The sequence below is a fragment of the Haemorhous mexicanus genome, chromosome 2 (genome assembly GCF_027477595.1).
Source record: "Haemorhous mexicanus isolate bHaeMex1 chromosome 2, bHaeMex1.pri, whole genome shotgun sequence".
Taxonomy (NCBI): domain Eukaryota; kingdom Metazoa; phylum Chordata; class Aves; order Passeriformes; family Fringillidae; genus Haemorhous; species Haemorhous mexicanus.
This window is the reverse complement of record NC_082342.1, coordinates 15,675,477-15,695,613: the sequence shown is the minus strand read 5'-3', so window position 1 is coordinate 15,695,613 and position 20,137 is coordinate 15,675,477. Positions and strand designations below refer to the sequence as shown.

Below are 20,137 nucleotides of genomic sequence, written 5' to 3'. Positions count from 1 at the left end.
GCCACCCCACAGCCCCCACCCATCCTCGCTTCTCAGAGCCCCGCGGAGCCGCTGCCCCGCAGAGCAGGTGCGGGGCGTGTCGCGATCGGACGTATCGTGACGGGGCGTGTCGCGGCGGGGGCGTGCCCGCAGCCCGCGGGCGGTGCGGGGGTGCGCGGGACCGGGATGGTGCCGGGATGGTGCCGGGATGGTGCCACGGCTCCTCATCGCGCTCCTTCGCTTTTTCAGCCGCGGGTTCCTGCGGGCGGGGGACGCCGCTCCCGGCCCCGAGGCGCTACAGGTAGGGACGTCGGGACCTCCACCCCGAGGGGTTCCCCGCACCTCCCTCCCACTCGGGACCCTCCTCTTCTCAACCCGGATTTCCATCCCCAGCCGCATCCCCTCCCATTCGGGACCCCCATCCCAACTATCACCCCTTCCACCTGGGACCCTCAACCCATTCCCCCCCCCCCCCCCCCCCCACCACGTCCCACCCGGGCACTCAGACTCGCCCCCGCTCCTACCCGGGACCCCCACCCACGTCCCCCGACACCTGGGACACCCGATCCACCTGCCCTGTTACTGGGGAGCCCCACCCCAAGCACCTGTCCTCCCATCCGGGACCCTCAGCCCTCCTGCCCTCCCAAAGCACGACACGCGACTCACCTCCTCTCCCACCCGGGACCCCCATTCCCACGGCCTCCCTTCCCACTGGGTCCCGGAGGCGGGGGGATCCCCGTGTTTATGCTGTGGGGCGGGGTTGGGAGTCGGGGCTCCCGATTCGCCGTGCTCGGACCCCCCATCCCTTCCCAAAGGCGGAGGGGGCTTTCCCGAGCGCGTTTGCACCCTTTTCGGTGGGGGGCTCTGAACCCCACGGGGAGAGCTTGACAGGGAAACTGAGGCACAGATGGAGCTCCCGAGGCGGGAGCGACGGTGCCGTTTTGTGTCGTCGTCCCTTCCCCCCCCCCCCCCCCGTCCCCGACCGCATCCGAGGTTCGAGGACACGCAGGGAGGAGGCAGCGGGCAGGGGGGTGCGGATCCCGGCGGGATCCCGGGAGGAAATGGGCTGGACTGGCAGGGAGGGGGGGCCGGCTCGGTCCCGGGGGGACCCTCACGCCCTCCGGCAGCCGCGCCAGGAGCCGGGCCGCGCCATGGGGACTCTCCAGGACACTGTGAGCGACCCTGGGGAAAGGGACAGCCTGGGGGTCTCGGGGGATCTGTGGCCTCGGGCTGGGGGTCCATCCTGTCCTGGGGCGTTTGGGGTGCGATGTGCTTGGGAGTGTCTGGGGGTTTCGGTTTTCTGGGGGGGTTGGAGTCCCCCCTTCCCCGTGTCCCCTTGCCCCCCTGGCAGTGGGAGCCTCAAGAGCTAGGCTGCGAATTCCATCCTGCCGCCAGAGCTCGGGGTGGGTGTGCTGGGAAGGACGGAGCCCCTTCAGCACCCCCAGAAGGACCCAGCTCTGAGCCCCCCACCCTCCTTACACCAGCTGCACATTTTGGAGAGATGGAGGCTGCATCCCAGTATGTGGGTGGGAAAACACTTGGTCCCTCCTGCTCCTGCGCCTTCGAGCACACCCAAATTTGGGGAGGGGAGTGGGTAACTTGAGGGGGGTTCTTCCCCTCTGTTCGCCTGGATGAATCCCTGCCCTGTGTGCCGATGGTTTTGGGTATGAGAACCATGGCCTCGGTCCCCCTGGGGTACAGCTGCTTGGGGGGCTCCCGGGGGCTGCAGGTCCAAGACGGGAGCGAGGACCTGGAGATTCAAGCTGGGAAACGAAGGGAAGGAAACGCTCTCTGGGAAATTGCCGAAAGCTGCTGACGGAGAGAAAGAAGCTGAGCAGGGCCAGTGTGCCCCGGGCGGGGGGGAAATGAGCCCCCCCTCCCCCTCCGGATGGGAAGGTGGCGGCTTGAGGACATCTGAAGTGTCGCTCAGCACGGCGGTGGGCTGTGACCCTGCTCACCACCCGGCGCAGTGACACGGGGGTCCCCGTGATCCCTGTCGGTCCCAGCCCTCCAGAACCCAACTGGGCCGGACCCGGGAGGGTGCTGGCAGCTGGACAGGCTCTGAACCCCGGACACAGCCCCCCAAGGGGATCTGGGGGTGGGGGGGGTCAGGGAGCCACAACTCCCAGCCTGGGGGGGACAAAATGCACCCATATGGGGGGTGGGCTGGCTGGTTTTAACCCAGACCATCATTGCTGGCGTGACATCGAGGAGGAGGAGGAGGAGTGGATCTCATGGTGGGGCAGAGATGCAGCCCCAGCTGCATCTCTGGCGTGTGAGGCCACAGTGGCAGTGGGGTGTGACCCAGGATGTATGAGGAGTGAGTGGTGAGGATGGATCCTGCCCCTCCTCCAGCACATCCCAGCCCAGGGTGGAAGAGGAACAGCTCATCCCCCACAAAATACCACAGGACCCCTGTCCCCGTTGGTGTCCTGGGTACTGACTGCATCTGGAACTCCCATCCCCGAGCCTGGGGAGGCATATAGGGGGTATGTAGGGCTTGGGGCATCATTACCCTCCAACACCCTGCAGTGGGGTGAGGCTGAGAATGTCTGTTCCTCCTCTCCCTCCCTGCCACGAGCTGCAATGCAATTACTTGCAGACTGGATCATGCATCAAACCGTAATTGATACACGTTCACAGCCTGGAGGAGCAGGAGGGGCCGTGGGGGACCACACTCAGGCACCTTTACTGACCTGCCAGGGACTGGGGGGCTCAGCCAGCATCACAGGAGCCCTCCTCCTGCCTCAGCTTCCCCCCGTGTGGGACCAGCCGAGGGCCCGCTGAGGCCAGTGAGGGGACATGCGTACGCGGGCGTTTGTCCTTGCGTTTCCTCTGGCAGACACAAACACATCAGCAGGGCAATAAAGGGGAGGAAAGGGCCGTGGCGGCTTCTTTCCATGACATGCAGCAGGGCTGGCTTCCTCCCACACTCAGCAGGGCCAGGGGTAGAGCTAGATCCCCAAAGTGGCGTGGCTGGGTGCAGCCTGGTGTTTCCCAGCCAGGCCTGGGATCCCCACAGGTCAGGGATCAAGGAGTCACTGCTTGCAGTGTGGAATCAGCCTGTGCTGGCACTGCAATGCCCTGCTGCTGGTTTTTAAGGGGCAGTGGGGTTTGGGATATGGGTTCCAGTGCTCTCATGCCTCGTGACATCACCCGGGAAGGGAGGTCTGGAGTGGGAGTGCCCTGCTGTACCCCAGGCAGGGGAGCTGGGATGGGGATGTTCCTGCTGCACCCCAAGCAGAAGGAGTTGGAGGGGATTAGTCCTGCTGCACCCTGGGCAGTGGGAAGCTGGGACAGGATGCTCCTGTTGCAGGATGACATGGTGGCATCCCCCCGCAATGGAATAGGCCCCGTGGGTGACCTTGGCTTTTTGGAGTCAAGCTGTGACATTTGGCAGGGAGGTGGTGGGCTGGGATCCCCTGCAAACCTGGCTCTGGAGGGTGATCCTCTGGGAGCTGAGTCCATGGATTTGAGGACTAGCCTGGGATCTTTGCAGCTGAATCCTGTTGCATACCCACCCTGGCCACTCCATGGATGTGGGGGAGAGGATGGTGGGGACCTGCCCGAGAGAGCCATAGGGTGGAAAATTGCAGTGAGCAGAGCTAGCTCCTGAGTCTCCCTCCTCTTGGTGCAGGAGAGATCACTGTTCCTGGCCTGGCTCTGGCAGATGCAGGGTGTCTGACACCTTTGGATGCCCTGGCCACAGCTTTGGATCCATCCCAGACAAGGGGGGGCTGGAGACCAGACCCCTGGCTGGGTGCTGACCCATTAAACAGCAGCACTGTGACCCTTTCTGCCATGTAATGGGCTTTGGTCGTCTCCTGGCCGTGCCTCCATTTCCCCATCTGAGCAGTGAGACCACCCCAATTCCTAGACACCTTCATGGCAATTAAGGGCTGCATCCCACCATCAGAACCCTCCCAGGCATGGAAAATAAGAGCAGTCCCTGTACAGACAGAGTGGAAACCCCCGGGGGGGGGGGGGGGGGGGGGGGGGCAGCTCTGGCAGCCCCCAGCCCCCCACACCCTGCTCCGGAGCACTGCCCAAATCGAATTCCTCCCCAGCTGCAGATGGCCAGGAATTCAATTTTCCCAGATCCCATCAGAGACTGATAAATGAGGTCCCTAATCACTGTGCAGATCCCATTAGCACCAGCCATGCCAGGAGGGGCTGCAGGGATGGATGTGGGAAGGCTGCATCCCCCTTCCCACCCCACTGATTCCTATGCCCCCAAGGGACTTAAATGTCTCCTGAGCCCTCTCCGGCTGCATCCCCAGAGCTTTGCCATGATGGCCACAAGCAGAACCAGGCACGGAGACCCCTGCATGGCTAATCCACCAGAAAACATCTAGGAAAGTCCTGGAAACCCAGCTAGTGTGGATGGGAAGGGGACTGTGTGCCAGGGAAGTTTTTCCAGCAATGCCATGTCCCAGGAATGCACATCATGCCACCTCTCTCCCAGCAGTGCCACTGCCAGCACCCAAAGCTGGGTGCCAGCTGGGTGCCAGGATGTCTCTGTCCTTTGGGGTGAAGGCACCTGCAATGCAGGGATTCTCCTAACCATCGAGCAGCTTCCCTGCAGCTGCTGCAGGAGGGTCCGTACGCCCCTCCCTGACATGAGTTAGGGACAAGTGACACGGGGCTGAGGGGGTCCCTTTTGCCCCCTCTGATGTGGCTTAGAGACAAGTGACAGCCCTCACCACCTTCTTTCTTAGAATAGTCAGCTAATTAGTGACAAAACAGTGACAGATCATTAGGCTAGTGGCCGAGCCTGCTGTTCCAAGAAGGCCACGATGTTCCGGGGACGGAAATCCTTGAGAGTGTGGCTGCTGTCCCGATTTGTCCCGCCCAACAAAGGGACATCAACAGGAAGCAACCTTGACTCCAGCCCAGTTCTCTTGGCCCCGGGAGGCCAGGCCAGGATGTGGGGGGACAGAGTAGCAGCACCCCAAGGGCTTGTGAGCTGCCAGAGGTTAGGAAATTTGCTTGGTCCAGCAAATTTCCCACTCAGAATGTGCGGGGTCCTCAGGGAGAGGCATCTGTCAGGTTCCAGGCTGTAGAAACTCCCTGTGCAAATGGTCTGTGCAAATGTCCTGTGCAGTGTGAGCATGCCAGGCTCCAGCCAGGCTGATGGATGGGTGAGGAGGAAGAGGATGGGGTAAGGAATGCACTGAGCTCCGGGGAGACACTGGGCTGAGCACGGCTCATTCCACCTGAACCAAACTCTAGTGCCAATCTAACCAGGTCTTGCATGGCCATGACCCTTTGCAGGTGGGGAAACTGGGGTAGGAAACCTCCCCAGAAAGGGAAACTGAGGTAGGCACAGGCATGCAGGGCTACTTGTGTGAGTTTTTGGGATGGCTGATTCCACAGATTTGCATCCTCCAGCCCTGGAAGGAAGCCTCAGCCTGGATCACTGGGTGCCAGGGTAGCTCCATGACAAGGTCCTGCACCTCAGCCCTTGCTTCCCATCCATACATTGCAACAGGACCCCAGGCAAATGACCATGAGGAGACAAGAGATATCCCAGAAGTGTTTTCTTCCTGTTTGCCCTCATTATCCCCCTGGAAAAGATGAGGTAATTAAGGAGCTACCGTGTTGCAGGTTGTTGCTGCCTGATTAGATTAAAGCAATGTGATTTGGGACTAAGAGCGGTGCTGGGAGGAAATGGATGGATGGCTTCCCAACTGGAGTTGGGCAGAGCTGCCAGCTCTACCTTCCATCCATCCCTCCATCCTCTGTTGCCCTGGACCTTGCTCCAGGGACACTGCTGGAGGGTTATCAGGGATGCTGCTTTGGGGCACTAGGGATGCTACTGTTTTCTCACCCCTACAGAGAGGATTTCCTGGGGAATTGTGACTGTGGGGCAGAAGGAAGGAGCCTGGAGCAGTGTGGGGGGTGACAGAGACAGGGTGACAGGGTGTCAGCAGTGTAACAGCCTGTTGTAGAGCTGAAGGGTAACAGGGATGCTCCTGGAGGGGTGGGAACAGGGGTGCTGCCTCTATTTCCCCAGCTCCGTGGGGAGGATTCCCTGGGAAATCATGGCTTTGGGCCCGGGGGAAGGAGCAGTGTGGGGAACAGGGACAGGGTGACAGGGTTTGAGCAGTGTCACTCTGCCCACAGTACAGCTGGAGACAGCAAAGTGGCAACCTGCTCCTTAGCTGCTTCCCCATCCATCCCCAGAGTCAGAGCTCTCCTGCCTGGCCCTGCCCTGGTTGTTAGCCCGGCGTTGCCAGCAGAGCTGGGCTATATTTAACCACCACGGCCAGAGCACGGGGCTCAGCAGCCAGGGGAAAGCAGCCCCCCAGGATTGGAGGGAGCTGGGGCGGCTCAGCATTGCTGGAGGTGGGAGAGGAGGATGAATCATGGCTCAGGGATATTTTGGGATATTTTTAATGCCGCCAGATTGTTCGGCAAATGCTTGGGCAGGGCGGCGCGGGCGCAGGCTGGGTGTTTGCTGGCAGCTGTGGCTCAGCTTGGAGGCCCAGGGGGATCAGCTGCTCCCCGTGGTGCTGTCACTCTGCAGCCATGCATTGGAGAGGTGACAAAGGCAGGGACATCTGTCCCCATGCACTTGGAAATGACTCTGGGTGTGATGGGTGGGGGCAAAAGGGGGTCCTGGAGCAGCATCTTCCTCCTTGAAGGGGAGGCAGGAGGGGAAAATGTTTCCCCATCACTTTCCCTGGAAAGGGGAAAGGGCTGGGAAAAGGCAGAGAGAAGCTGTGTGTCTCTGCCTCCAGGGCTGTGGTGGGTAGGGAGCCCTTGGACAGGGACAGGTACCCAGGCACCCTGTGGGTGGGACACGAGGAGTGGTGAGGGGCTCTGCAGGTGGAGGTAGGCTGCCTCCCAGGAATCCAAACGGGATTTTGCTTTTCACCTGTCAAATGTAACAAGATCCAGAAGCTGGTGGCTAAAAATGCATCCTATCAGAAGAGACCGCAGTGGGAGGGAGCCCCAAGCCCCCAGCACTGGCTCTCAGCCTTGCAATGAGGTGACCACATGGTCAGCCTCCTCATCCAGGGCTTTGCTTGGGAGGGAATTCCCTGGGGAGCAGCTCCTCTGTCCTTGAAGCCTGCAAACCCTCTGTGAGAGACATTGGGGCTGGTGAGACAGGCAGCAGGGGTGTCCTTTGCTGTGCCCCAGACCCCTCCTTGCTGTGTTCTGCACTCCCAAGCATCCCAATCCCTTTGCAACCTGAACCTGTAAAATCCATTGAGAAGCATCTGCATGGGATCTGGGTACTGGGATGTGCTGCCCACTCAGCATCTTGGAGGCTCTAATTTGATTTGGGGCCCACAATTGGGGGGTGAAGTTGTCCAGACAGAGCAATGTCCAGCTCCATCCCAAAGGTCATTGCTCAGGCAGGGGCTAATAGACTAATCCACTGCCAAAATTAATTGGGCTCATTTTCCTTGCTCTCACAGATGGATAAGGTCCCATTGGAGGGCAGGAGCCGAGTGATCTCCAAGGGCTCACTGTGCCATGGATGTCTCAAGCACAAGCGGTCACCTCTGGCAGACCATTTACTTGGAATTTTTACAGCAAAGCTGGGCTGGAAGCTTGGCAGGGAGATGATTCATTTCCTCGAGGTTCTTCGGGGAGGGTTGTGGCAGGAGTCTGCCACTGAAGCCTGGGCTGCTGCCAGCATCCCCCTGTAGAATCAGCACCCATGGGTGCTATGGCAGCAATGGCAGGATCCATCTGGGGCCTCCCCAGCCCAGCACCCCCTTTCAAGGCAGGGTGGGGGTGCTGCAGCCCTGCTCTGCACTCCTCTGGGAGCTGGATGCTTCCAGGCACCTGGAATTGCTGCCTGGCTCTCTGGGCCTGTTTTCCCATGGCTAAAGAGAAATCCAGTGGGTGGCAGGTCCCTGTTCTGAGCTCTGCTTCATGCAAACTCCACTCACCCAGTGCTCAGGTGTGTCCCCCCTCAGAGAGACACCCCAAGGTCCAGGTACCCTCAGGAGGGCTGAACATCCCAGTGGGTGCCTCACTGCACTGGATCCAGCCTCTACGTGCTGCCAGGGGGCTCCTCCTCATCCTTTTGGGGGTCTCCATTCATCCCTCAGGAGCAAGGCCAGGAGAAGGGGTGCAAGCTCAGAGACCTGAGACCCTGTGACATCAGTGTCCTCCTCCTCCAGGCCCTCACCCTCCACATGGCAGGTGTGAAATGAGCCTTTCTGGAGAGGAAGCTGGCCAGGATGGGATTTCTCTATTTCATAAACACCCAGAGAAGCTAGGGGGGCCAGGGAGAACAAACCAAGCTTCCACACCTGGTGGGGGTGGGGGTCAGGGGACAGACATTGCTGATCTTGAAAAAAGTAATTTTTTCACTGATGGTGAATTCCCTCTGATAAAAAAAGCTGGTTTTAAATCCCAGCAGGATCTATGGAAGCCTGGAATGGGAGCTTGGGAGCCTGTGCTGGGGGGGACAGGATGCTTCTGCGTCTATCCAAAGGGAAAAAGAGGGGCAAAAACAGCAGGGGAGCAAAAGGGCCATTTTCCATGAAGGAGAAAGCAGGCAGTGCTCTGGAGGTTGGCCTGTGGCAGGATTTGGCTTTGCTAGAGTGGGGGGTCCATGTCGGAGCAGAGACAAATCCTTACTCCAAGGAGATGAATGGTGTCAATAATCTTCAGCTGGCCCCAGTGGGAATATTGAGGCAGACATGGCTCTGGTGTTGCAGCCACCATGGGATACCAAAATTCCTGCCAGCACTGAGGTCCCATGGGTCACCCTGTCAGCTCAAGGAGTCTGGCAGGGTGACATCAGTATCCTTGTCCTCTCAGGCCAGAGATAAGGTGACAACAGTCCCTGGGTGGGGACTTCACAGGGCCATGTGTGTGCACCATGGGGACAGGACAGGGACAGGGTGCTGTTCAGCTGCTCTGCAGGAGCAGCATCCTCAGCTCCTGGGGCTGTCAGCGATGCCATGCTGTGTCCCCTTCCCATACCCTGTCCTTGGATCTGTTCCCAAAGCCCTCTCTCCATGCCCATTTCCAGACAGCATTTCCCTCCAGAGCTGCTGGGTGTGCAGCACCTGGGATGAGGGTGTTGGACTCTGCCCCAGCAGCTAGGAATTGCAATCCCTCTATGCTTAATTTAATTAACTCCCTGTGCCCACTTGGGAAGTGTTACCATTGCTCTGCCCTCCATGGAAGCTGGGATGCAGAGCAGGTGCTGGGAGATCTGCTTGGGAGAGCTCTGGTCCCCACTGGGTGCAGGTACAGGGCTGTGTGACCCTGTTGGTGGGTCCTAGTGACATTCCTGGTGACAGGCATGGGCTGGCTGATGGTTCCATCTCTCCACTGGTGCTGGGGATGTGTGTGCTAGTGCAGCCTCATCCAAAAACCCTGACACTTGTGGAGTAGTGCTGGATCCAAAGGAGCCCCCACCTAAACTGGAGTAGTGCCTGGATGGTGTGGATTGCTGGGAGTAGGACACAGGGGGCTCCTCAGCAAAGGGAAAGGCTGTTTAAGGCAATAACTGGGATGTGGCTGTGGTAGTGGCTCTGGCTGTGCTGGCTCTGGCCCAGGCTCTGTCCTGTCAGAGCCCCCAGAGTGGGTCTGCAGCACCCTCTGGGCTGGGGGACAGGGGGGGAGGGTGTTGGGTAAACCTCTGCTCTGGGCTGGAGGATGTGGACTGGGAGCGGGATGAGTGGGACAAATGGAATTAGTGGGATGAGCAAGTAGGATATGCAGGATGAGTGGGGCAAATGGAAGGAGTGGGATGAGCCATTGAATGGGATGAGCCATTGAGTGGGATGAGTGGGTTGAGCTGGATGAAAGAAACAAGCCATTGAGTGGGATGAGTGGGATGGGCAGGACAAGTGGGACAAGCAGTTGAGTGGGATGAGCCATCAAATGGGATGTGTTGGATGAACTGGATCAATATAGTGAATAGGCTGGGTGGAATGAGCAGAATGAGTGGGAGAAGCAGTTTAGCAGGATGAGTGGGATACGTGGAATGAGTGTGATGTCCTTCCTAGCCCACCCTCACTCTCTCTACCTTCTTGCTAGGCTGCAAACCCTCCTCCCAGCATCTGCTGCTGTCTCCTTGTCTTGGGAACATCTTCTTTTAGCTCCTGCAGCTTTCCCCTCACTGTTTCAGGGATGGACCTGTATTCCTAGCCCGTGTCCAGCTGCCACCTGTACCTCCCCACACCAAGAATGCCACTGGCATTTGATGCCCCAAGCAGACCCCAGGGACCCGCTCAGGCTCTGCCCCATCTTCCCCTGCCTCAGGGGGGCCACTGTGGAGGATCCGGTGTGACAGAGGGATGGCAGGACAGCCACCTGGCTGAGGCCTGGCTGTATTCTACAGTGCATGTGTCTCCAGTGTGAGTAAGTGACTGGAGATGCGGCCCTGTTGGAATAACATCCAGTGCCCATGTCTTCAGCTGGAAGCACCCTCACCGCCAGCCACGCTCCCAGTGCCACTTGGATCTGGCCCCGTGGCCAAGGATGCTCCCAGGGTGGGTGGGTGGCATGGCCCTGCAAGGGGCTGCTGTCCTGGATGGGTCATGGGGGGCATGACAGTCCCCAGGTCTGGTTGTCAGGAACGGAGCCTGGAGCCACCTGGCAAAGCTGGGACCAGAGGAAGAGCATATCCCAACGCCATTATCCAAAGTCTGATTCCGAGCATCTGCTATTTCCATCATAACATCATCCTTATCCCAGTCTTCCCGACAAGGGCTAGAGGCAGGAGCAGAGCTGGGAGGGTCACACCACAGAGCCCCCTGTGCCCCCCAGCTTTTCCATGTGTCCATCCTAACACCTCTGCCCTCCAAGGGGATGTAATCCCCAGATGAGCCTTAATCCATCTCCTTGCCCCATTTCTCTTCTCACTGGTGCTTTATGGCATGGCTAGCACTGAGGGCAGTGTGGCTCAGTGCCAAAGCCTCCTCTCCCTTTTTGGGGACCTCACACCTCCCCACATGATGGACATTGACCAACACAGGAGGGTTTGGCTCCAAAAAAGGCACCAGGCAGACTGGAGGCCACTGCAAGGGGTCTGGGAGCAGAAGGACCTGTGCCACAGCAGGGGTCAGAGAGGGTGGGTGCTGCAGTGCCCTTCTCCATGGAATCAACCCCAGTGACCCCTGCTCTGCTCTTGTCTATGCAGGATGCTCTGCTGAGCCTGGGTGCTGCGCTTGATGCCACCACCCTGCGCGATGCCCTCCGCCATGCCCTTGTCACCCTGCTGCCCGCCGTGGTAGGTGGGGGGGTGCATCTGCATCCCCTGGGGGCTGGGAGGAATGTGGAGCAGAGCATCCTCCTCGGGTGGGTGGGGATTATGGGGTTGCTGAGACTCCCTGCATTGGGGGAAGCCCTGGAGGGAGCAGAGAGTGGATTATCTGCTGGTTGATGCTGGGGTTCAGCCTGGGGTGGTGTCTCTTTATCTCCAGCCCACTGCAGAGTTCTCCCCCTATCTGGGCCACCTGTCACCACTAGGGTGCTGATGGTGGTGTTGGCGCTGATGGTGGCCCCAGGGTGCTGGTGACCCTGGGGGTACTGGTGGCCCTGATCCTGGTTACCCTGATGCTGGTGGTGGCTGGGCACTGTGCCAGTGCTGTGCCATGGGGCCCCCAGCCATGGGTGGGTGTGAATGGGGCACACGTGCACAGGTACCTGTGCACACCTGAGCACGGCTCTGTGCGTGGGCAGGGCTGGATTTGTGAATGTGTGCATGTGCACGCATTCTGCACACAAACTGCAGCTGTGCACACGTGTTTGTGCCCATGTGTGGCTGTGCTTGCATGTTTGCACACACGTGTGTGCTGCCCCTCTCCCCCAGGAGCATGTCTACATCTACCTGCTGGATGGGGACACACGGCTGCTCTGCGATGATCCCCCCCATGAGCTGCCGCCCAACGGGAAGCTCAGGTGAGCTCGGCTGCCTGCCCAGCCCTGGGCATGGATGGGCACACAGGTGTGGCTCAGCTGGAGTGCATGAACAGGCGTGTGTGTCTGTGTGGAAGGCAGGAGGGTTTCCATCCCTGTCCCCATCTCCATCCTCGTTCCATGTCCATACTTGTGGCCATCTGCTTTCCCTCCCCATCCTCTTCATCCTGGATGTGCACACGTGCACAGGGGCTACGTGTATGTACAGGGACACACGTTGGCACAGGGGCTGTGTGTGTGCAGGAAGACTCACGTTTGTGTCCAGGGGCTGTGCATGCGTGCAGGGACACACATATGCACGTGTTGCACAGTCCTTGAGCCTGTCCCTATCCCGTGGGTGTCTCTGCCCAGGGAGTTACCCCTTCCTGGGGATTTACTTTCCCAGGGGGTGCTCAAAGTATCCCTGTCCCCACAGAGATGCTGTGCAGAAGCAGAAGCGGCTGGAATGTGGGGGGCTGCTCCCTGCTGAGCTCCCTGGCCGGCACCTGGGACCCCTGGCAGCGCCCCTGGCCCCTGGCACACAAGGTGGGAGCTGTGGGAAGGCTGCTCTTGGTGCACATGTATGGGGGTGTGGGTGTTGGTCTGGGTGGTGGGTAGGCAGATGGAGAGACAGGGAGGGGGGTTGAGATGTGAGTGGATGGATGGATGGATGGATGGATGGATGGATGGATGGATGGATGGATGGATGGATGGTCGGTCGGTCCATGAGTGGTCAGAGGCAGTGGCTGAGACAGCAGTGTGTGGGTGAGTGATGGATGCGTAGACAGGTGGGTAGAAACAGGATGGAGGCATGAGGGACAGTTGGGCACTGGGACTGAGGGGTGTTCTCAGGGGCAAGGAAGCAGAGAGGTGGGCAGATGGATAATGGATGAATGGGAAGGTGGATAGATGGATGGCTGACTGGCTGGCTAGCTGGGTGGGTCATGAAACATCAGGATGCAACAGGGTCATGCAGCCCAAGAGCTGAGTTCCACAGCTGTCCCCAGAGCCCACCTGGGACTGACCCTCTCTTGCTTGCAGTGCTCATCATCCCGCTGGTGGACAAGAACAGTGGGGCTGTGGTTTGCGTCATCCTGGTGAGTGCAGGAACATGGGCAGGGCTCTGGGGACAGGGCCTGGACATGAGGGTCCTGACACCACTCCTGCTCCAGGTACACTGTGGCCAGCTGAGTGACTCAGACGAGCAGAACCTGCGTGCGCTAGAGAGACATGTGAGTGACTCCTCCTCAACTGTGGACCTGTCACCCAGGGACCTGCCACTCTTTCCCCCATCCCTGCTGTTCCTTGTCCCTTCTGCCCAACCTTGCAGGCCCTGGTGGCATTCCGGCGCCTGCAAGCCCTGCAGAAGTTGCAGCCCTGGCCCCAGGTCAGCCTCTCCACCAGCTCCTCCCAGACCTCTCTGGCCAAGCCTGAGAAAGCACCTGACAGCAGCTATAGTGACCTGGACTGCAAGATCCTACAGCTCTGTGGTATGTGGGGGGACACTGGGAAGGGTGGGGTGTCTGGACAGGGTGAAGCCATGCTCAGCCCCTCACAGCACTGTGACCCTCGTACAGGTGAGCTGTATGACCTGGATGCCGCCTCGCTGCAGCTCAAGGTCATCAACTACGTGAGTAGCTGCTCCTCCAGCCCCCTGTCCCCATCTGCCCCCAGCCCCAGGACACACCAGGGAGCCCTGTTTTATTTCAAAACAAGAAAATTCCCCAAAGCCAAGAAAAGCCTCAAGCACCAGCTGTGGAGTCATCAGTAGTGACCAGAGTGAGCAGCCTTGTAACAACCATCAATAGTCTCCAGAGTTAACAGTGCCACTCTCATGCCAAAAACTCCTTGAGAGAACGTCCAGAGATTTTTCTTCTCTACTGCTCTCCATTCTTCTGCACCTCAGTATTGTCCAGAGTGAACAGCCTTCCCCTTGCCATCAGTAGGCTCCAGAGTGAACCTGCTGTGTCACGGGGAGGGGGTTCTGGGGAGGGGCACCTAGTTCTCTGTGGCATGTGTGGGTGCCTTGGGCACAGGGAGGCAGAGGAGGGGCTGGATTCTGCCTGGGGAGAGTGCTTGGGGCAGGCTTGTGTGCTGACCCTCCCTTTACTCCCCAGCTGAAGCAAGAGACCCAGTCTCTGTGCTGCTGCCTCTTGCTTGTCTCTGAGGACAACCACCAGCTCTTCTGCCAGGTAGGTGCCACTGGGCCAGCCCCCCAGCCTGACCCTCACAGAGGACTACAGGACACCCCCTGACATGGCGTCTTCCTCATGGGCACCCCCTCCTTCCCATCTTTTCCAGGTGGTGGGGGACCGTGTCCTGGAGGAGGAGATCAGCTTTTCAGTGAGCAAGGGGAGGTGGTGAGGGGTTGGGAGGTCAGGGGGTGGGCAATGGGTGCCGTGTGCTAACATGTTCCCTTTCCCCACAGCTCACCTTTGGGCGCCTGGGGCAGGTGGTGGAGGATAAGAAGCCCATCACCTTGAAGGACATCAGTGAGGTGGGTACCAGCTGTGTGCCTTCCATACCTGGGGACATTGGTGTCACCCCAGTGTCCCATGGGGTTTCCTGGAGTGGGCCAGGGGTTCCAGCCCCATCTTGCCTCTCTCTGCAGGAGGAGCACAAACAGCTGAGCAGCATGCTGGGCTGCGAGGTCACTTCCATGCTTTGTGTCCCTGTCATTAGCAGGGCCACCTCCCAAGTGGTGGCACTGGCCTGCGCCTTCAACAAACTGAGTGGGGAGAGGTGAGCAGCGTTTTGGCTGGGACTCTCTGTGGGGCTGCACCCTCTCACTTTTGGGGTGCTGGAGCATTGTCGCCATGGAGGGGGGGGGACAAATGGGGACGGACAACTGAGGTGTGCCCCCGCCAGCTACACAGACACGGACGAGCACAAGATCCAGCACTGCTTCTGCTACACCTCCACGGTGCTCACGAGCACCCTGGCCTTCCAGAAGGAGCAGAAACTCAAGTGTGAGTGCCAGGTGAGCATGTGCAGGGCCGTGCCACGTGCGTGTGTGTGCCCCATCTTGCACTAGTCACTAATGGCATTTTCTCTGTCCCCTCAGGCCCTGCTGCAGGTGGCCAAGAACCTCTTCACCCACTTGGGTAGGTGCATTGGAGAGCACCCATGATGAGGGAGTGGAATGGGGAACGGATGATCACTCCCCAGCCCTGGAGGGTGGTAGCAATGGGGTCTCTGTCCCCAGCCAGGGAGAACCTTGTCCCCTTGTTGGGGAATGGTAACAGAAGGGTGATATGAGCTGGCACAGAACACGGCACACACTGATGCTGCATGGCTGCGTGCATGCATGTAGCATGACCACAGAGCTCTTAGAAACACGTGTGCACATGTGCAGCTGCACTGCTGCACACACGCATGTGCTGCTCACACGTGCACATACCCCACACAGCCCCTATCCCTTTGTGCCCCCCAGAATTCTCACTGGGACCCTGAGCTAAACTAAACCCTCCCCGCTTTCATTGCCTGAGTGGGAATGAGGGGCAGTGCTGCCTGGCTGGGGGTCCCTGACCCTTCACTGCTACCCCTGCAGATGATGTCTCTGTCCTGCTGCAGGAGATCATTACGGAGGCCCGGAACCTCAGCAATGCTGAGATGTGAGTGGTGGTGGTGGGGCACGCGGGTGAGGGGACACAGGGGGACACCAAGCTCCCTTGTGGGTGAGAATGGCAGCGGTGTGTCTTGCAGATGCTCTGTGTTCCTGCTGGACCGGCTCAGTCACGAGCTGGTGGCCAAGGTGTTCGATGGTGGAGTGGTGGATGATGAGGTGAGCACAAGATGGAGCTGGGGGGCCTGGGCTTGTGTCCCTCCCCACAGGCCTTGCTGGTTATCCCCTTGCCCTGCCCACAGAGCTACGAGATCCGCATCCCAGCAGACCAGGGCATCGCTGGGCATGTGGCCACCACTGGCAAGATCCTGAACATCAAGGATGCCTACTCACACCCGCTCTTCTACCGTGGGGTGGATGACAGCACCGGCTTCCGCACCCGCAACATCCTTTGCTTCCCCATCAAGAATGAGAGCCAGGGTGAGGGAGGGGTGGGGGTGCACTGGGAAGAGGGGGCACAGGTCTGGCCCAGCAGGTGTCTTAGTCAGCACATGGTGGTTTGGTCACCCATCATGTGGACATGACACTGTCCCCAGCATGCAGGCACGGGCACAGCATCATCCCCAGCCTGTGGGCATGAATCCTGTTCAAGCACAGGGGCACAATCCTGGCTCAGCACTGTCCCCAGCATGTGAACACCATTCTGTCCCCAGCCCATGGGCTCCATTCTGTTCCCAGCCCGTACGTAGAGCACTGCTCCAGTATATGGGCATGACCCTATACCAGTCCCATGGTCACAGTCCTGTCCCCAGCATCAGGGCAGCATTCTGTCCCATGAATGTGGGCATGGTCCTGTCCTGACCCTTGGGTTCAGTGCTGTCTTCTGGCATAAGGGCACAGTTCCTGGGTGTGATCCTTTCCCCCGCAGACAAACACAGCACTGACCCCAGCACACGGATGTGATCTTGTCCTAGTCCATGGACTCAGCATGGTCTCTGGACATGATCCTGTCCCCCTACAGACACTCAGCACTGTCCCCCAGCCCATGGGCATGATTCTGTCCCAGCCCATGGGCACAGCACCATCCACAGCACCATGATCACGTACCTTGCATGTGGGCATGATCCTGTCCCCCAACACATGAGCACAGTACTGTCCCTGGCCATGAACCTGTCCCAGCCCCTGGGCACCATACTGTCCCCAGAATGTGGGTGTCATGCTGTCCCCAGCCCACAGGCACAGCACTGTCCCTGCTACTTGGGCACAACCATGCCCTAAGCCCACAGACACGGTGCTGTCCCCAGCATACAGACATGAACCTGTTCCCAGCACAAGGGCCTGATACCCCTGCTGTCCCCCCTCTGCTCCAGAGGTCATTGGGGTGGCAGAGCTGGTCAACAAGATCAATGGCCCTTGGTTCAGCAAGTTCGACGAGGACCTGGCCACTGCCTTCTCCATCTACTGCGGCATCAGCATCGCCCATGTATGTGCTGGGGGGTCTTCCACTTGGAGGGGGTCACACACAAAGTGGGCTCCCAGCTCTGCCACAGCACAGAGGGATGGGGATGGGGGGAATATGTGTGTATGTGTGGTCGCCATTCCTTGGGGACAAGTTGTGGTGGCCACGGGATGGGAAGGGAATTCACAGGCACAAAGATGTGCTGTGGTGCCAGGGTGGGCTGGGGGATGCTGGAGGTGTCTGCCCACCCCCAGCACTCCCATGTCCTGATCCTGCCCCACAGTCCCTGCTGTACAAGAAGGTGAATGAGGCACAGTACCGAAGCCACCTGGCCAATGAGATGATGATGTACCACATGAAGGTGAGGTACCACGAGGACAGGGACAGGGATGGGGACCCCTGCTGCCAGCATGGTGCCCCTACACTTTATCCCAAGGTGGTCACACAGCTGGGTGGTGGTGATACCGCAGGGCTCTGCTCTCACTGTGGTTCATGTGGCCTTTGGGACACCTGTGACCTGGCCACAGTGTGGGTCACTGGCTATGGCTCCTGCAGGTGTCTGATGATGAGTACACCAAACTGCTGAGTGAGGGCATCCAGCCTGTGTCCACCATTGACCCCAACTTTGCCAGCTTCACCTACACACCACGCTCACTGCCTGAGGATGACACCTCCATGGTGAGGACCATGGGGACAACTCTCAACTGCCACCATGCCCTGCCTGGCCTCGGTCAGGTCATATATCCCAACCCTGGCGTGCTGGGGTGTTGGGATGTGGTTGCACCCCTGACCATCTTCCTGATGAGCAGGGGCAGGGGTGGCTTGCAGGGGACCTTGCTGGGCATTGTCATTCCTTGCCACCCACCTTATCCCCTCTGCCAGGCCATCCTAAGCATGCTGCAAGACATGAATTTCATCAACAACTACAAGATGGACCGTCAGACGCTCACCAGGTGAGTCCCTATCCCTGTCCACTTTCCCTGTCTACATCCTCATTTCCATCCCCATCCACATCACCATCCACCTACCTCATCCCTTCTGTCTCCTTCCCCATCCCTGCCCACACCCATGTCCCTGTCCCTGTCCCCATCCACATCCTCATCACTGTCCACCTTCTCTGTCCCCTGTCCGTATCCTCATCCCTATCCCTATGCCCGTGCCCATGCAGATAACTGTCTGCCTTTCCTGTCCCCATCCCCCTCCCATCACCCATCCCCAACCCTTCCCCATCCCATCCTCATCTTCATCCCCATGCCTGTGCCTGGCTGGTTGGCAAGGCAGAGGTCCCTGTGGGGTGAGATGCACCCTGCATGGCTCTGCCCCTGTCCAGGTTCTGCCTGATGGTGAAGAAGGGGTACCGTGACCCTCCCTACCACAACTGGATGCACGCCTTCTCCGTGTCTCACTTCTGCTACCTGCTCTATAAGAACCTGGAGCTCGTTAACTACCTGGAGTAAGGCCAGGTGCTATCCCTGCCCCTGTTCTCCTACCCCTGGCCTGGCTGGGGTGCTCCCTGCTCTCCTGCCTGCCTCAGTTTCCCTCCTCCCCCTCCCCAGAGACATCGAGATCTTTGCCCTCTTCATCTCCTGCATGTGCCACGACCTGGACCACAGAGGAACAAATAACTCCTTCCAGGTGGCCTCGGTGAGCCGAGCCCAGAGCTGGGATGGGTGAGGGGGAAGGAGAGGTGTGGGGACAGCTGTGGGGGTCTTCACCCCCATAGTTCCATCATTCTGGCTGCTCTGCCTTGCAGAAATCGGTCCTGGCCGCGCTCTACAGTTCAGAAGGCTCTGTCATGGAGGTGAGATCCCCCAAATCTCTCATTGTCCATCTCTCCTGGGTTCTGTCTGCGTGGCAGCATCCTTGCCTGCTCCCTGCCTACTTTCATGGTCCTGGATTCTCCCACAGAGGCATCACTTTGCCCAAGCCATTGCTATCCTCAACAGCCAAGGCTGCAACATCTTTGACCACTTCTCCAGAAAGGTGAGCCCCCTACCTAAACACCTCTCTCCTGCCACCCTCTGCTCATGCTGAGCCCCTGCGTCCTCTCCAGACCTCCTGCTCCCCATCCCTGGATCCTCGGGGATGTGGGAGCTGGCAGGGGCACAGAGCTGGTCACGGCAGCTGCCTTGCCCACAGGACTACCAGCGCATGCTGGACTTGATGCGGGACATCATCCTGGCCACTGACCTGGCCCACCACCTCCGCATCTTCAAGGATCTCCAGAAAATGGCAGAAGGTGAAGATCCTCAATGGAGATTGGGATTGGGATTTGAGGGGTGGTAGGAACTCATCCCACCAAGGCTGGGAGGTGGCACAGGAGGTTCTTATGTCAGGATGATAAGGGCTGGGACATGACACAGAAGGCTCTGGCTGTCCCTGAAGTGCTCACATGGTGTGGTGGGGGCTATGGAGCTCTGTCCTGAGCCCCCCATCCCAAGCCCTGCCCCACACTGTGTCCACAGTGGGATATGACCCCAAGAACAAGCAGCACCGCAGCCTGCTGCTCTGCCTGCTCATGACCTCCTGTGACCTGTCTGACCAGACCAAGGGCTGGAAGACCACCAGGAAGATTGCAGTGAGTGCCACACCATGGAGCCAAACCCCTGAATGCCACCTCAGAACCCACCTAGGCCACCTGCATGTCCCCAGGCACACACCTGCCCCTTGTGGAGTGGGTTGCTCCATGCAGGACCCTGGACCATGCAGAACCCAGTCCCTCCAAGCCAGACCGTATCCCTGCTTGATTCAGAGCTGTGGGGAGGGGTCTGGAGGGCAGTGGGGATGGGGGATCATCCCAGGCTGCACCCCCTGTGCTGACACCTGTCTCTTGCAGGAGCTGATCTACAAGGAGTTCTTCTCCCAGGGTGACCTGGTAGGTACCAGCTGGCAGGGTTGGGCTTGGCCAATGCTCCTAGAAAGCACCAATGGGATGGAAGGTGTGGGCAGTGGGCAGAGAGGTCTTGCCTGGGAACGGGGGGAAAGCACCACTGGCACTGACCCTCCTCACCACCCATGCAGGAGAAAGCCATGGGAAACAGCCCGCTGGAGATGATGGACCGGGAGAAAGCCTACATCCCTGAGCTGCAGATCAGCTTCATGGAGCACATTGCCATGCCCATCTACAAGTGAGCCCCAGTGCTGGCGCTGGGATGGGGAGGACCCCCTGCCACCCCCACCTCCTTCAGGGTGGGATCGGGTGCTGTGTGTGGCAAGTCTTGCAGATGCTGGGGGGTGTTCCAAGCAGTGGGGAT

General features: G+C 59.3%; 1 protein-coding gene across 2 annotated transcripts in view; it reads left to right on the top strand.

Moving 5' to 3' along the window:
- Positions 1–20,137, top strand: part of PDE2A (phosphodiesterase 2A) — a 40,733-nt gene that overhangs the window by 17,482 nt on the left and 3,114 nt on the right. Inside the window, exons 2-30 of one of the 2 annotated variants that reach the window (XM_059873461.1) lie at positions 229–280; positions 11,102–11,191; positions 11,774–11,862; positions 12,296–12,405; positions 12,901–12,956; positions 13,032–13,091; positions 13,190–13,349; positions 13,437–13,489; positions 13,977–14,051; positions 14,161–14,202; positions 14,288–14,356; positions 14,471–14,601; positions 14,728–14,839; positions 14,924–14,963; positions 15,410–15,473; positions 15,565–15,643; positions 15,727–15,904; positions 16,795–16,907; positions 17,167–17,244; positions 17,439–17,561; positions 17,766–17,836; positions 18,214–18,336; positions 18,440–18,527; positions 18,637–18,684; positions 18,792–18,866; positions 19,023–19,122; positions 19,349–19,461; positions 19,720–19,758; positions 19,905–20,011. In XM_059873461.1, the coding sequence (XP_059729444.1) occupies positions 229–280; positions 11,102–11,191; positions 11,774–11,862; positions 12,296–12,405; positions 12,901–12,956; positions 13,032–13,091; positions 13,190–13,349; positions 13,437–13,489; positions 13,977–14,051; positions 14,161–14,202; positions 14,288–14,356; positions 14,471–14,601; positions 14,728–14,839; positions 14,924–14,963; positions 15,410–15,473; positions 15,565–15,643; positions 15,727–15,904; positions 16,795–16,907; positions 17,167–17,244; positions 17,439–17,561; positions 17,766–17,836; positions 18,214–18,336; positions 18,440–18,527; positions 18,637–18,684; positions 18,792–18,866; positions 19,023–19,122; positions 19,349–19,461; positions 19,720–19,758; positions 19,905–20,011 (2,538 nt within the window). Of the gene's footprint in view, positions 1–228; positions 281–1,069; positions 1,152–11,101; positions 11,192–11,773; positions 11,863–12,295; positions 12,406–12,900; positions 12,957–13,031; positions 13,092–13,189; positions 13,350–13,436; positions 13,490–13,976; positions 14,052–14,160; positions 14,203–14,287; positions 14,357–14,470; positions 14,602–14,727; positions 14,840–14,923; positions 14,964–15,409; positions 15,474–15,564; positions 15,644–15,726; positions 15,905–16,794; positions 16,908–17,166; positions 17,245–17,438; positions 17,562–17,765; positions 17,837–18,213; positions 18,337–18,439; positions 18,528–18,636; positions 18,685–18,791; positions 18,867–19,022; positions 19,123–19,348; positions 19,462–19,719; positions 19,759–19,904; positions 20,012–20,137 lie in introns of those variants that run through there. The other variant, XM_059873471.1, reaches the window with a different exon arrangement.